The sequence below is a fragment of the Solea solea genome, chromosome 16 (assembly GCF_958295425.1).
Source record: "Solea solea chromosome 16, fSolSol10.1, whole genome shotgun sequence".
Classification (NCBI taxonomy): domain Eukaryota; kingdom Metazoa; phylum Chordata; class Actinopteri; order Pleuronectiformes; family Soleidae; genus Solea; species Solea solea.
The window spans coordinates 19,782,672-19,798,422 of NC_081149.1; the positions used below are offsets into that span (position 1 = coordinate 19,782,672).

At 40.6% G+C, this 15,751-nt stretch overlaps 2 protein-coding genes across 2 annotated transcripts; both read right to left on the minus strand.

Annotated features, from left to right (window-relative positions):
• Positions 1–209: 209 nt before the first annotated feature.
• syngr3a (synaptogyrin 3a) lies at positions 210–10,954 on the minus strand. The gene is made up of 4 exons (XM_058654377.1): positions 10,686–10,954; positions 6,579–6,813; positions 5,790–5,935; positions 210–4,930 (listed from the first exon to the last, which is right to left on the minus strand). The coding sequence occupies exons 1-4, from the start codon at positions 10,785–10,787 to the stop codon at positions 4,721–4,723; spliced, it is 693 nt and encodes a 230-aa protein (XP_058510360.1). The 5' UTR covers positions 10,788–10,954; the 3' UTR covers positions 210–4,720.
• Positions 10,955–12,948: 1,994 nt separating this feature from the next.
• On the minus strand, positions 12,949–15,714 carry gfer (growth factor, augmenter of liver regeneration (ERV1 homolog, S. cerevisiae)). Its single transcript, XM_058654378.1, has 3 exons — positions 15,499–15,714; positions 14,532–14,746; positions 12,949–13,941 (listed from the first exon to the last, which is right to left on the minus strand). Exons 1-3 carry the CDS (start codon positions 15,712–15,714, stop codon positions 13,779–13,781), a joined length of 594 nt encoding a protein of 197 aa, XP_058510361.1. The 3' UTR covers positions 12,949–13,778.
• Positions 15,715–15,751: the final 37 nt, after the last annotated feature.

Sequence of the window (15,751 nt, forward strand, 5' to 3'; positions counted from 1 at the left end):
TTTGATTTAGATTATTCAAATCAAAATATGTGCATACTTGCGGTAACACAATGTCTACTTTCAGAGATGTTGACAGCATTTCCACTGTGCAGAATTTCCTGTTTAATTGCCTTCTCTAATTCACACAGGTTGTGTATGAATCGGGTGGATGAATCGACCGAGCTGCTGTGTTTTTTGAAAGTGGTGCAACAGAAACGGGCAGTCCCAAGCATGTTTTGATTTTTATTTTGAGTGACGTTTCAGACTGCAGTCCAGAGACATTCAGGTAATAGACAGTGACACACATCTCTGTACACAGCATTTTTACACTGAAGAGATCAAACACCTTCAGAACAAGAAGAAACAACTCAGAAGAAACATGTACGAGGGGTAGCACACTCCAAAGTCAGTGTATACTTGTTACCTTGTTGATGGGCGGTTAAGTTTTCATCATCAGTTATATGGGATAAGATATTCTAACATTCATGACAAGTGTTAAACTAGAAAGCATTACTATTATCGTAACCCTTTCTCAGTCTTAACAGAAATCAAATGTTAATTTTGGTGCTGAGGCCCCTTCAAGAGTGTTCAAAGTATTTCCAACAGAGATTGCATTCTAGATTACTAAATTAATTTTATTATCATACTTTATTTATTTTTTCATTAATACAGGGCAAAGCAGACCCTGGACATCATCACACACAGGTTCCATTTACTTCAGTAACACTGTATTTTACAATCAACCAATACCACATGGTCCAGAGCACAAAACACAGAATGTTTGTAGTATTTTTTTAAAAAAAATTTTTTTTTAAATCTAACACACTGACTGAAGAGACTGAAGCACTGAGAACAATAATACACCCTGACCTGACAGTACCCCAAACTACCCAACTTAGAAGCCCAACATTTAAAGGACTCTTTCAGTATGTTGTACATACATAATACTTTAAATGGATTCCTTTCTATGGGAAACTCACAAAGACTCTGTAACTATTTAATTACAAATAATTAAATAGAGGAAATGTGGGAGTGAAAATATATTATATAGATTTCATCAAAGTCTTCACCATAACCTAATTTAATTGTATGGTAAATCTTACGTTTTGCATTTTTGAGCGTGTAAATATTTTAAAGCCAAACCTATTTGTCAATTTGGGCAATTCAACTCAACTCACAAATGTGAAATTCAGGGAACAGCTTTTGAGCAGTGAATGATGAATCAATGCCAGACAAATAAAGAGAATAAATCTAAAAACATATGATAAGAAGAAAAACATGAAAATAAAGCACAAGTATAGACGTTTGCACAGATTTAACACTAACCCGTCCATACACTTGAAAAGCACCTGAAAGTATTAGGAAAACAAACTGACTGCTACTAGTCCAGGACCCAACATTGTACTCTTTCCTTCCAGAAATTAACACCTCAGTTAAAAACTAGCCACTCTGGTCCGATGAACAAACTCCTCCTGCCCTATTGAGAATCCTGTGCCAGAATTCCCTGGTGATAAATTATAATAACAGAGTCTCCTGTTTTGTGTGACTAATAGCTTTCATTAGAGGTAAAGTAAAGTCACCAACGTGCTGAGGTTTTACACCATTTAAGACTCGACCACAGCTGATTTTCCTCCCATTAATGCTCCTGCAGCTCCAGGCCCTGGATTCTGCCGTCTCATTTTGATGGAGTTTGGCTCCTGTCAGGTTCTCTAAGGGCAGTTTTTTTATGTATTTTTATTTTATTTTTTTTTAAAGAAAAACGTACACACTCCCGCAATCAATATAATGACAATGAGGTTGAGATGACGTCACTCAGGAAACAAAGTAGTTTTGGGCACATGGAGTGTGATTAATATAACACGTGAAGGAATCCTGTCAGCTGGCCAGTCTCACTCTGTGACACATTTTGGACTCAACTTAAGCGTTACATAGTATTCGATATATATATATATAATGATTTCTATACAAACAATTCCATGCATTAATTTCATAATTACTTTTGAAAACGGAGAGCTTTGGCTGTCTCAGTCTTGTAGAACCATCTCTGGTCAGCAGAGCACGCTGTTAACTTGGATTTAGATAAAACGGGCAAAGCATTCTACAACTAAATCACTCCAACATAAAAGTCTTGTATTTGGCTCTGTTCATCAAAGATAAAAAAAAAAGTATCTTTAAATTTAATAAAATGCTGATAGTGACACTAATATATATATTTTGCAGAAAGAGTTGATAGTTGGTGGAAATTATTCAACGTTAAAACAGACGCACGTACGATTTCCTCCTCTGCACTAAAACTCACGTTCAAGAAAATAACTTTTATGCTCCACTGAACTGAATTGACGGCACACAGTCACACGTGTTCACGCACAAACAAACACGCAGATGTACACGTCGCTCGTGCATGCTGAAACACGCGCACACACACACTCATTGGCACACACACATCCCACACACCAAAACTACATATTCACTGATGGTGAGTGTATGTGAACCACGACACAGAGACACTGCTACACACTGACATAGTTGGCATGGTTACTATCTACATCATGAGCGCCCCGCATCCACCCAACTCCTATCCCTGTCACCATGGCAACAAATTCTTTCTGACCCATCTCTTCAATGGCAGATTTACAGGATGATCCCACACTTCGTTTGTTTTTTTTTGTTTGTTTTTTTGCCTGAGACTGAAACCAAATCATCCATCCACTCCCCCTTCCCCCCCGCCCCCTCCCTGCTTTGTGATCACATAAAACCCCATTGACATTAACTAACATAGTAGTAACGTGGTATTTTGAAAGACAGCAATAAGAACAAAGGGCAGTTTGGCAGCTTCTAAAACGTAAACGTAAACGGACCTGGCTTCACCCAGAAACTCATTCCATTTTTAAAACACGACTGTCAACATACGGCACTGTCTCAAAGAACACACTACATACATTGGCACCATGCATGGATTATGAGACAGTGAGCCCATGGGCGCAGAGGAGTAAAAGCCGACCCCTCCAACCCCCTCCTGCGCAGGAGCAAGACCCCACACTGTAAGTCATGTTCACTTAAAGTCTCTTTGTCGTCATTGCCTCCCCCCAAGAAGGTTATGTTTTTGGCTGCGTCCGTCCGTCCGTCCGTGTCTGTTTGTGTAGCCCTTTGACTGCACAGATTTAACATACACTTTAAAACCTGAAAGAATTGGGAAATCAACCCAACATTGCACCCTTTCCCAAACCCAAAATCCTGAAAGAAAGTTAACACCTCAGTTTTTAAACAAAGTACCCACTCAACCACCAGCTCAGGTCAGATATTTAGGAGAGAATGAAATGCACAAACTGCTAAATCCTGAACCCTGAACTTAATTAATACATACAAACTGTGTGTCTGTGAGCAGTATATCTCATAAAGTAAAGGACAGATTTCTTGGGATGTAGGTTATGGCCCGAGAAAAAGATAATAATATTTAATTCTGGTGTTCAGATTGATTCGAATGCAGGATTTTGAGAAACCGAGCCTTGTCGGAGGTTTGCACTCTCTCGGTGGTCCGTCTAGTCTCTTTTTGGTCATTGCACATTTACTTGTCTTTAGATCTTTCTTGAATTCATATTTTAAGTCTTTTTTCTAAAATTGGCACGTGCAGAAGAAATGCTACCGGTCCCTAAGAGTCGAAGCACCAGCAGCACAACGTGAAGCGATTGTGTCAAAGCGCTTAAAATAATTGTTTGCATTGTGACTGTTTTTTGGGTTTTTTTTTTTTTGGAGACCATGAAACAGGAGATTTCAAAAATATTAAGGAAGACTAAAATGTATTGAAAGGATGATACAACAGCATTTATACTAATAAATATAGATATATAAATTGGGGAGCTTTATGGATGAACACCTCTCCTCGTTACACACCACATCACGGCCACGTCTTGCAACCCCCTCCTGGGGAAGCTCAACAATTTAGATAGACATTTCCAGTGTGTCACATTTGCCAGACGTTAGTGAGTACTATTCAAAGACGAGTAAGTAATTTGAGACAGCGCTTTATAAGACTGATCTAGGTAACTTCCTACTGTATCCTACAGCACATAACCTACCTACATAAGAATGTGAGATATTGCACTCAGTCACAAAACATTGTCATCATTTTTTTTCTTTTTTACAGCATGTGAGAATCTACTAAATTAAGTCACTGTCTGAGACACACACAGTACAGTATGGCACTTTGTTGATCTCTATTTGCGGAAAACATGCAGATTCCATACACGTCATGAAAGATGGAGGAACAACCCCGAATGTACTGTAGCAAACAAAACGCTCCCTGTGACTGTTTGAATGAATGACGAGAGCGAGATGAATGCGCGCCGCATGTGAGTACCCTCTGCCGTGTGTTTGTGGTGGACTCACTCAAATGTTAATTCCTTTATCTAGGTTTCTGGCAAAATAGTTTTTGAATGCTGCAAAGTCGCCTCGGCTTCTGTGTCCCCTCCTCTCGTGTTCTGTTTCTGTTCTGATCAGAGGACACCGCTTTTTGCTTTTAGGTAGGAAAATTAAGTCAAACATCGTTACAGGTCTAGAAAAGTACTGACAAAAGCTGGAATGTTCAGGAGGGAACGGAAACAAGAGGAGGAAACAAAGAAGGAGGGGCCATTTTTTTAACAGTTGCTCAGATCAACATATTAACAACTGCACACGTTACATCACGGAAAGCAATATTTCTTAAAACTTTCCGCATCTTCCTCTTCTACCATCAGGTCTATCTTTAGTAAATGGGAACCTGGTACGTGGGTGCTGCGTTGTTCTCAGTGAATGGCGGACTCTGGTAGGTCTCTGTGGTCTCAGTGTTGCCGCCTCCTGGTGAATTGGAGGGGTATGGCTGGGTGGGTGCGCCGCCGTCCATGTGCTCCGTGGTGAAGAGGGTCATGTCTGTGCCAAGCAGATACTTCTGGACCGCACGCACTGTTAGACCAGCCTACAGAGGCAGCAGAGTGTGTGTGGGGGGGGGGAATAGATGAAAAAAAAAAAATATCAAACAGCCATTCTCCATAAAGCACCAGAAAAGCGAGATTTTCTATAACCAGATATTTTCAAACAATAGAACTTTTAAACAGACAAACGTCCCTTTTATCCAAACCACTGTCACATGATCAGCTGCACATTCATCTCTGCATTTCTCAGTGGAGCAGTGTTTAGTTCTTGTGTTGCCCTGGGACATTCCCATGCTGCACAAAGGAAGTGCTTCGTTTTAAGTCAAGATGGACTGGGGCAAGTGCAATATTGCGCTAGTAAAGGGACGCAGCTGCAAACAGGTTGAATTATGACTGAAAGCACAGACAAAAAAGCATCCATGGAAAGATTCAAGAGCAAATATTAGTGCTCATAATTTGACTTTCTACAGTTACAGAATAAACACAAATGCTCCTTTATTCAATCTGATCATTTTGCAGAGCCTGTTTTCAGATTAAGGAGGCAGCATAAATAATGTTAAATTGTCGTTTATAAACAGTATACATACTTTTCCAGAAATAAAGTAAAAAAATGAGAAGCTCAATTCCACGTTTGTACTTATAATATGAAGTATACAACAAGCAGCCAGTTGCTTAAGCTTTGAATTAAACACTAATCCTGTTAATTGTATCTCAAAAGGCCATTTAAGACCATTGATTATATACTGTATGTATTGGGGATCATTTAATGCCACCTTTTTGTCTCTGACACTGATGCCAATATCAGAATCTCGAGGATAGAATATTGTATCAGCTCCTCCCTGATATGTGTATTATTTTGCAAGCGGGTGCCTTCTGTAACTATATGCCTCTGTACTTTCTTACCCAGGTGAGAATGGAGAAGAAGGAGAAGGCGATGGCTGCCCGAGCTGCATCTGCGCCCTGGTTGAGTGGCAGCTCCTCGGCCGAGGTCCGAGACCACTGATTGGCCAGGAAACAGAAACTTACAAAGTACAGGAAGGCCCATACACCTGCAAACACAAGCAGAAAAGGTGAGGTGTTGTTTGTTTTTTTGTACCTGTGAAATAACCTACGGTGGTTGTTTGTTCCCTTCAGAAACTAAAAACACTTTTTTCACATTTTCTCAAACACCTCTAATGTCATTTTACAGGTTTCATTTCTCTTGTCTTAAGTGCAGTCACCTGAAACAAAGAAGTGAGCGAAACGTTGGTATTTTAAGGGGAATATTTTTTAAATAGCATTTCAACTTAACCAAGCACGAGCCAGCACACTATTTATGGCTCATGTGACTCTTCAGTGTACCAGAGGTGGAAAGAGTACTGAAATATAATACTCAAGTAAAAGTACCACTATTTTGGTACGTTTGGACTAAAATGTACTCAAGTTAAAGTGAAAAAAAGTAGCTTGTTTAAAATGTACTCAGAGTAAAAGTTACTTAGTTACTTTTTCTTGCTTGTGTCGTGCTAATCACAAATTTTATGTTAATTGTTTTTAATTAAAGGCAAACCTTCACAAATTGAAGTGATAATAAAAGAAAAATATGATGTGATTTAAAACGTAGCGAAGCACAGTACTTACATTACTTGAATGAGTAAATGTCAAAAAAGTAAACAACACTATCTCAACCTGTGTCTGTAAATACTGCCTCCTCACCAGAGAATCCGATCTCCAGCATCACGGCCTTCTTCCTGTCTTTGACAGAGCTGATGGACGAGAACTTGTAGTCGACGAGGAAGAAGAAGGAGCAGGCGAGCAGGCCCACGAGGCCGACAAACACGCCGTAGTTACAGGCGTCCCCGTTCTTGTTGAAGACACAGTGGAGACGCTCGCTGCCCATGTTGACGTAGCCCTCGTTCACGATGGAGGCGAAGACCACCAGGGAAAATATCTGTGGACGGGGATGGAAGACGAGACAGGAAAAAAGGTAAAAGACGGGGGGGTTTATTTTTTGTGTGTTTTTTTACGATCTTTTTTTGCGGTTTGCGGTTTTCCCTTTTGTCTTTTTGCTAATTTAACTTATCAATTATTTATTAAAGACTTTTCATTGTTCACACCATTTTTTTTTTACACCTCTGACACAAACATAGTTTCAGGCTCACTGGAAACAGGAATGTGGCAGCATCAAGCGAGCGTCTCTTTGATCGTGCTCGGATCAAAAGCATTAACCTAATTCCCTCTCGTTCTCTGTGACTGGCTGAAGAAGACGTGGATGCTTCACTTCCCTTTAAGAATCCCACAGTCCTGAGGCAGACTATGAACCGAAAGAGGAGATGTGATGAAGGCTGCCATAGCTGGTGTGGTAACATCTTTTTTTTTTTTTCTTTAAACCAGTAGTAAATCCTATTTTTATCAACAATACTATTCTTTATTATATTTGTATTTGATCACTCCCTAGTTAAGTCTCTGCCTTTCTCTCTTCCTCCCTGTGTTCTGGATTCACACAGACACTGGTCAGCTGACTGAAACACTCCACGGCAGAATAGAGCCATGTGACACACACACACACACACACACACACACATGCATAGAAAAGCACGCACACTTGGGGGTTTGGGTCATATGATGATGGAGGTGCACACAATGGGATAATGTCAGGTCCACATTTTTAACTAATCACATGTGGGGGGTATGAACAGGGCAAATACAAACAGCCACTTTTAATGAAACTGCCCCGATGATGCGACAAATGTAAGGTTTTATAGAAAGAATTATAACATTGAGCTCAGTTTTTGTTATTAACTGTTTTCACGTTGTCATACTTGCTCCGTCTCGTCTGTAATCTACTTCTTCCGGGGTTCACTGTGTGTCTACTGCCCTCATTTGCTTAATAGTTTGATTTTCTTCATAAATGACGTACAGTAAACAAAGTGGTAGTGAATTGCATGTGTATCTCTGACTCCTGGTTGTTCTCTGAGCTTGCTGGACCGTATAAATGTGTATTTATTGGTATAACAAAGCTCTAACTTGCTGTAACCAGCTGCAACAGTTATTTCATAGATCTTATATGCTCTGATACATCAGTATTAATCGTATGACAAGCGTGACGGCCCCCGTCATGAAGCGGTCTGTGCAGTCGATCATGGAGCAATCACTCAGGAGCCTCGTGATCACATTTTCTTTATGTGTTGTTTCATCTTAATATCTATCTAATATCAAACTCTATAACTGCTCCATTTAACAACATTATCTACACATAGCAATAGTTTAAACACTGTTTAACTGCTACCCATGTTCTTATTTGTTATATTGATCACGTTTTTATCTGTTTCAAAAGGGGTATTTTCTTTCATTTTACCTACTTTTTATTTATTAACTGTTATTATATATATATATATATATATATACAGTATATATATATATATATATATATATACATACATATAATTACTGATTCTGATTCTCACAGTAGGTGAGATTTTTTTGGCGGGATTAGTAATCAATAATTCCATGATAACCTTTCAGCATAATATAAATCATGTGATCTGAGAAAGAACAACACTGTACATCTGAAGCGTCACAGCAGTATTTGACCAATCACAGGGCAGTTCAGAGAGAGATAGAGAGAGCCTCCTATTGTTCGGCTGTTCCACGAGACCTATATTGTTTAACGCATAACTAAGTGGAATTATTAGAGATGCCACTTTTTCTGTGTGTGAAACTGATACTGATATGACTACCTTCAATTCCTGCTGATTCATATATCAGTCCATTACAGTCTCTCTTAAACAACTCCGCTGTTAATAAATGCCTCAGACGATGACAATGCATTTGCCACCCATTCAGAATTAAAACGTCATGCTCAAACTGCAAGGAAAACTTTTTCACAAATTGACCACGTTATTTGTTCTATGCAGTGACAACTAAAGCTTTCTATTCTATTCTATTTGCAGTCCTCACGCACACCCTGGTCACATGACACGGCTCTCTGCCTGTGCACATTGAGGCGCTTACTTCACATTTGTTTATGGATTGTATTAGATTTTCATTTTTTCCAATATCGGCTCCAGTGGTTTTGGCCAGTATTGGACGGATAACGAAACTGGGTTAATGTATATCGCAATATAATTGTACTCAATAGCAATGTCATAAAGATTCAGTGTACTGTGTACAAGTATTTAATATTTTTTTCAGATTTTTGGAAAGTTACTCAATTTAACCATCATCCATGAAGATTAAAAAAAACAATAACCTCCAATCAGGGGCACAAATCTGTCCCTTAATCTATTATCTTTAATAGAAATATTAAGTACACTACTCACTACTTTCAGTTATTTTCACAGGGAAATTTGCAGCGTCAAAGTCAGTCACTTTAACACCAGATTATCCTATATAGGATTAGGATTAGGACCACAATTGACTAGTGTTGAATTTAACACTTTTAGTATTCACATAACACTAAAAGTGTTAAATACACTCTGAAACAGTTTTAAAATGAACTGTTTTAGAATTTCATTAACACCAAAATAATTAAATTTAACACTATTTTAGAGAGTAGTTGGTCCTTACTGGCATTGATGTTAAACTGACTGTTTAAGCATTACTGTAACACTGTAAAAATTCAATGTATTAATGCAGCACTGTTATATGTTGTATCTTTAATGGTCCTGGCTAGTGCAGCTTTAATTTGTACTATAGCTAGTGTGTGTGTGTGTGTGTGTGTGTGTGTGTGTGTGTGTAGTCCAGGTATTAATATACTAATGTTGTGGGAATGCAATTCTATTTAAACAGCCAGATTTTTTACACAGAAAGCAAGTCCCACAAGGTTAAAAACATGTTTTACGGTCAGGATGAGTCAGGGTTAGGGCAAGGGTTAGAAACTATGGCTAAGGTCGGAGTAAGTCTCCAGGAAATTAATTTAAGTCAATGTAATGTCCTCTGAAGTCATGGAAACCAGACTCTCTGTGTGACAGTTCTAGGGCCACCAAAACACCAGGACCGGCCCTGCTGATGAGGACCCGGTCATAAACCAGCGTCTTGAACTCACCGAGATTGAATGGATTCACACTGATTTCTCGCGCGTGTGTGTGTCTGTGTGTGTGTGTACACAGTATGTTAGACGTTTCTGCGCCGCTACACAGGACCTTCTCCCTGTCACACAGAGGTGACGCGCTACATCAAACGTCATGGCACGACGCGTCTCCGTGGCCCCGCGTGCGTAACGATGTCCACGGACCAATCTCTGAGGCTGAGATGACGGACGACGACCGTTTGGCGAAAAGCAAAAGCAAAATCATTTAATGACAACACAATCGAGTGTGTGTGTATATTCGAAAACACAATTACACACGGACACATACGTGCGTGTGTGTATATATATATAAAACAAAAAATACAATAATGAACAGTCACGAGCAGCGGGAACGAGCAGGCTGACGAATATAAATCTGTTTTTCTCGTTTTCCACAGATCCATGCACACCTAACACTGACTGACACACGGATTTTAATAGACTGCGGACAGTTTGAGTGTTTTAAAACATCTGTTTTGACGCTCGTGGACACAGAGAAGCAGCAGCAGGCCTGGCTGGGTTTTGGTTACACCCTGCACTGCGCTCGTCTGTGGACATACGTCCATAAATACTCATTTACGGAGCCTTTCTATTTACACACATGTTCATTAATTCATCTGTGATGATTTCTGGTCTCTACTATATTTGCAGTGAGAGCACGTCACGAGTCTCGCGCCGCAACAACAGAGAGAACCCCCCCACTTCACACGCACACTCACTCACTCAGCAGCCGCGTAAAAAGCAACGCTCACCCAGGACAGCACTCTGAGGATGGTCTGCGGCTGTTTGGCGAAGGTGATCGGGTCAATGGTGGACCCAGTCCGGCCCGCTCCGAACGATCCCACTCCGTCCATCTTCTCTCTCTCTCTCGCTCTCTCTCTCTCTCCGTGTCTCCGTGTGTGTGTGTGTGCGCTCCTCGCGGCTCCACGCTCCCGGCTCCAGGCAGGATGGATGCGCTGCTGCTCCGCTGCTGTAGGGACGGGTCCTGCGCGCACCCAGAGGCGCGCGGCCACAGCGGCGAGTGAAGGTAGGGAGCGAGCGTGCCGGGGCCAGCGTGCCCGCGCGCTACAGGATTGATATGGAAATTTAAAATGACAGGAGGCACCATATAAGATGCTGGGCCACTGCTGAATGTCACAGTAAACAAGGATGTCGTGGTTGCTGTTGTCTTTATATGTTTGTTTATTACGTCCTCTAAGAAGGTTTTGATAGTGTGTGTTTGGATCTTATCAGATTTTGCTGCTGACGTGGATGTGAGTGTACTGACACTGTGGCCTGTGGGAAATTGTTCAACCTTGTCGAGGTTTGTGCTCTCTGAGTGCTTTCACCGCTTTATTTATTCATTTATTTCCACCAATTAGAGAAAGTACTCTGCACAAACCTGTGCCAAGGCCTCTCCGGATCATCCCCAAACTCTAATATGTTATTCATTAGGCCTTAACCTATGTCCCTAGAAAATGTAATCGATATCCGGTGTTTACTTTTTGAGTTATGCTGCTCACAGACAGACAGGCTAAAACCTAACCTCTTTGGCTGAGGCGATGAATTTGTTGGCACCTTAAAGCCGTTTTCCTAGTGATTCATTTTGTTTTTCTATGAAACTAAATGGCTCAAAGGAAACATGTTGAAAAAAGGAAGAAAAAAAAGTCAAAACCAAAGCGGAGGCCTCAGTATCCACCATTTTTAGTCCCAGCTGTGCATCAAAGATACTGGATCCTCCTACATTTCCCACAGTGCAACGTGGTGGGATCATTACACTGCAATGGTGCAATGTAATGCAAGCTGTAAAGAATTGGAAAACATGTATTCTGACACTATTAATGGTTAACACTTTTGCCTTTGGAGCAAGAAGACTCAGATTTTCAACTCTGTCAGAACAAGGTCCTTTCTGCACGTAGTTTGCATGTTCTCCCCGTGTGTGCATGGGTTTTTTTCCGGGTTCTCTAGTTTCCTCCCACAGTCCAAAACACACAGATTTGGGGATTAGGTAAATTGGACACTAAATTGGCCGTGAGTGTGAGAGTGGATGATTGTTTGTCTCTATGTGGCCCTGCGATGGACTGGCGACCTGTCCAGGGTGTACCCCGCCTATTGCCCTATGTCAGTGTGACCCTCATGTGGAGGATAAAACAGTAGAAGATGAATAGTTCTATAGTGCTAGCATTCATACATGTCAAAACTTTGTCGGAACTGTAGCTGTTTTTTAATCACATGAAAATCTGAATTAATAGTGTCAGTGGTGAATTTCATTGTGATGTAACCACCAGTGTTGGTGCATTTGTAGCCACTCTGCTTGATGACTTGATGGTAACTGTTTCCACTGAGAGGAAAATACTGATGATGTCATGATTCCCCACATCTCTGATGTCAGAGCTTGACGGGGGTTTTTCCCCAGAGCTGTTTATGATAAGTTTATTCAAAATGACATGACAAACACAGTTTTACTTTTCCATATCCACAGCAGAGGGGAGGTGGTTATTTTACACCCCGATAGTGTTCCTCCTTGTGTGGTGAACATACACAGACCCTTTCAAGGCTATTTTGCAGTTTACGGCTCTATGATTCATTACCTCAACCTGCTTCTACTTGGCAGTCACATGGTTTCTGCATCTACCTCTGTTTACACTGCTCATGCCTCACTTGACTTCACTAGCTGTCTTCTATAGTGGAGCCTTGGCTCAAAATATAGTGCACACGTTTTGTGTCCAGTTTTAAAGATATCATCAAACATAGTGCACATGTTCTACCATAACAGGTTTAAACGCTTGGAGAATGGGGGAGATGTTAGTGAATCATCACTGCTTGGATACACTCAAATGTTTGGGATTTCATATTGTTTGTATTACTGGAAATTCTGGAGATGAGGCTTTATTTCCACCAACTTTGGAATTTTGTTTTATTTCTGCCTCACAAAAAAGTGTCAATAAATCTTTGCTATTACGATAAAAAAAAAGTCCAATCAAAATACAGTGAGTCAAATAAGTGTGAGCATGTAGTAGGACTTTTTTCGAACTGTAGAATTAACTTCCCTTATATTTCAAACAAAGAAACCACACTGTGACTGAGACTTCTTATTTCTAAATGTCATATACACATGTACAACCCTGGGTTATGGTTTTACAAAGGTTCGGTAATATTTGAACAAAATCCTGCCTGAATCAAACATCAGCCTCACACATTGTTAACTAATAAAACACGACATGGAAAGCAAACTCATGATGGCGATTCTGTGCCAACAACAACAAACGTCTAGTCATAAGTTCCTCATCATGGGATATTTGTAAGTATCACTACATATGACTGAGGCAATCCCTTTAAATGTCTATAAAACAGTCTGTATTCATCATTATAGAACGCACACAAAGTATTTTATTATTTTTGATTTATTTAAGTGATAAATCTAATCAATCAAAATTGTATCATATTTTTCCACACAGTTAGACAACAGTTAGTCACAGTAAAATGAGAGTTAAAAATAAAAGGCCAGAAAATAGAGTTTTAATTCAGTCCAGGATTCAAAGGAAAAAATGTGCGCACCAAAGTCTCCATGTAGAATCTACACTCAGAACCTTAACATCTCCTCAGTGACTTGAAAAAAACATCAGGTCCCCTGAAACGTATCTTTGCCCTTACTGGACAGATAAAGAGGAATGCTTTTTTTGTTTTGTTTTTTTGTAGCCGTCTGTTTTATTGGTCAATCAGTTATAATTGACCGTATGACATTTATCGCTCGTCTTCCATCAGGCTTCACCTCCACTTTGTGGTGTTCCTCCTCCTCAAAGGTCGGCACTGACAGGTACAAGAACATATTGACTCAGTCCTCAGCACTCTCTCAACACAATCTGTCAATCACAGGAACCATCTTTCCATCCATCTTTCCACCTCTCGTCCACACGAGAGCAGTCGAACTCGGGCTTCCCCAGCCGGATGTTGACGTCATTGTGGAGATGACAGAGCCACTTAGAGAAAGCATAGCGATTGCTGGTGTCTGGCTGATTGGTTTTTAATCTGTGGAGAGGAAAAATATGTCACCCAACAATTCCCTCATAACTGAACATTTGTTTTAGTGCTAAAACGTACAGGAAGACAAAGGATTTGTGGCTCTAAACTGTTCTTCAAAGCATGGATATTATTTTAGCGGTCATTCTCAGAGCAAGGTCACAACCAACGTCTGTTTTTGCCTTAAAAGCTGCAGTAAGCATTATGTAAAATAATATCAGCTGTAACAGAAATTGCAGAAAAATAATCTGAAATGTTATTATGCACAGATTTGTTGTTGTCTTTTAAAAAAGTGGATCTACTTGGTACAATCAGGCACTTCAAAGCTTCAGTGCTGGATACTCTATCGCCCCCTGTGGACTTCTGAGTAATAACAAATACACTGCAGTCTTTCCGAGTAGTTACCAAAACAGAACCTACCTGTCTCCCCTTCTTTGTAAAGTATTTCTGTAACTTATGTGTTGATTATCTGTCTTTTTCTAAAGCGTTGTTTGTTCTAACTATGTCCAGTCTGGATAATTTAGAGACACATACAGATGAGCACAGACGGGCTACAGATGTGACTGTATACTAAATGCAAAGAATCAGTGTGGGCTGACCTTTCTCTGAGATCCTCTGCACATACATCGCAGGGGTAGAACTTGGAGAAAAGGTTGACAAACTGTCCCATTTCTTGCTGTTGCGTGGAGGACGGTTGGTCGGGGTAATATGCTGCCATGGTGTGCAGTAAAGACCAGGTGTTGCGTCCCAATTCTTCTCTGTCCAGCGGACACTGTGGCTCTTCTGGTGGCTCTGAATCTGCAGCTTGGACCTCCTGGGTGGTGAAAACAGACATTTAGACATGGAGACGAACACAGCAGAGTCAGCTATTCTAATAGACAGGCAGTGTAGTCAAGTCATGTTGATTTATGGTTGTGGCTGCAGGGGCGATATACCAAGTCAGATCCAGTCAATCAGACAATCAGTCAATAGAGTGTTGGACATCACTATTAAATCAGTGTAATAAATAAATACTAGATGCAGTAGGTTAGATTAGAACACATGTGAAGAAAAAGAGCAAACATTACTTCTATCGCCTCCAGAGGACTTCTGAGTAGTTAGCAAAACACTGCAGGTTTTATCTTTTCACAGATTGTTCAATATTGTTGTATGATGACACCTTTACTCGAGGGTTTTTATTGTGAAACTCACAATGATTTGTCACTTCCCCCGGAAATGTGTTGTTCTCCTATGTTGACGCGATTGCGAGATCTGGCTAGTGGATGTTCACTCCACCTGAATGTTACACTTACAAAGATAAATAAATACACGCAAGATGAAGATTGCGCACCCTGCTTAACAAAGATGTTTTGTTTTCTTCAATTAGACGGATATCATGATGTATTGCTTTATGATTTTCTTACAATATATTGATTATCACAGAATCTTTGTATCATGATATTGTTGGTATCGTTGACCGCGTATCGTATCGTATCGTCAGGGACCCTGTGATTCCCACACATATTCATCAAGGCTGTAGAATTCAGTCTTACTAAAACCCTCTGAACCACCTTGACCTCGTGTCACCTGCGCAACAGCAGCGGTCGTCTGTTTCTTGTGAAGCTTCATCCACGATTTAAAGTCCGTACATGCTCTGCACGGCTTCTTCTTCACCTCGCCGATCTGCGCCTGCTCTTTACCGGGTCTGTCCCCCGCTGCTCCGCCACTCACTGCGAACGGGAAACCTTCAAACGCCGGCGGGTTGACAGCTTGTGATCCTCTCGATCCTGTGGACTCAGCCATGTTTGATCTCCAGTCTCTACTTTAGATAATTAACGAC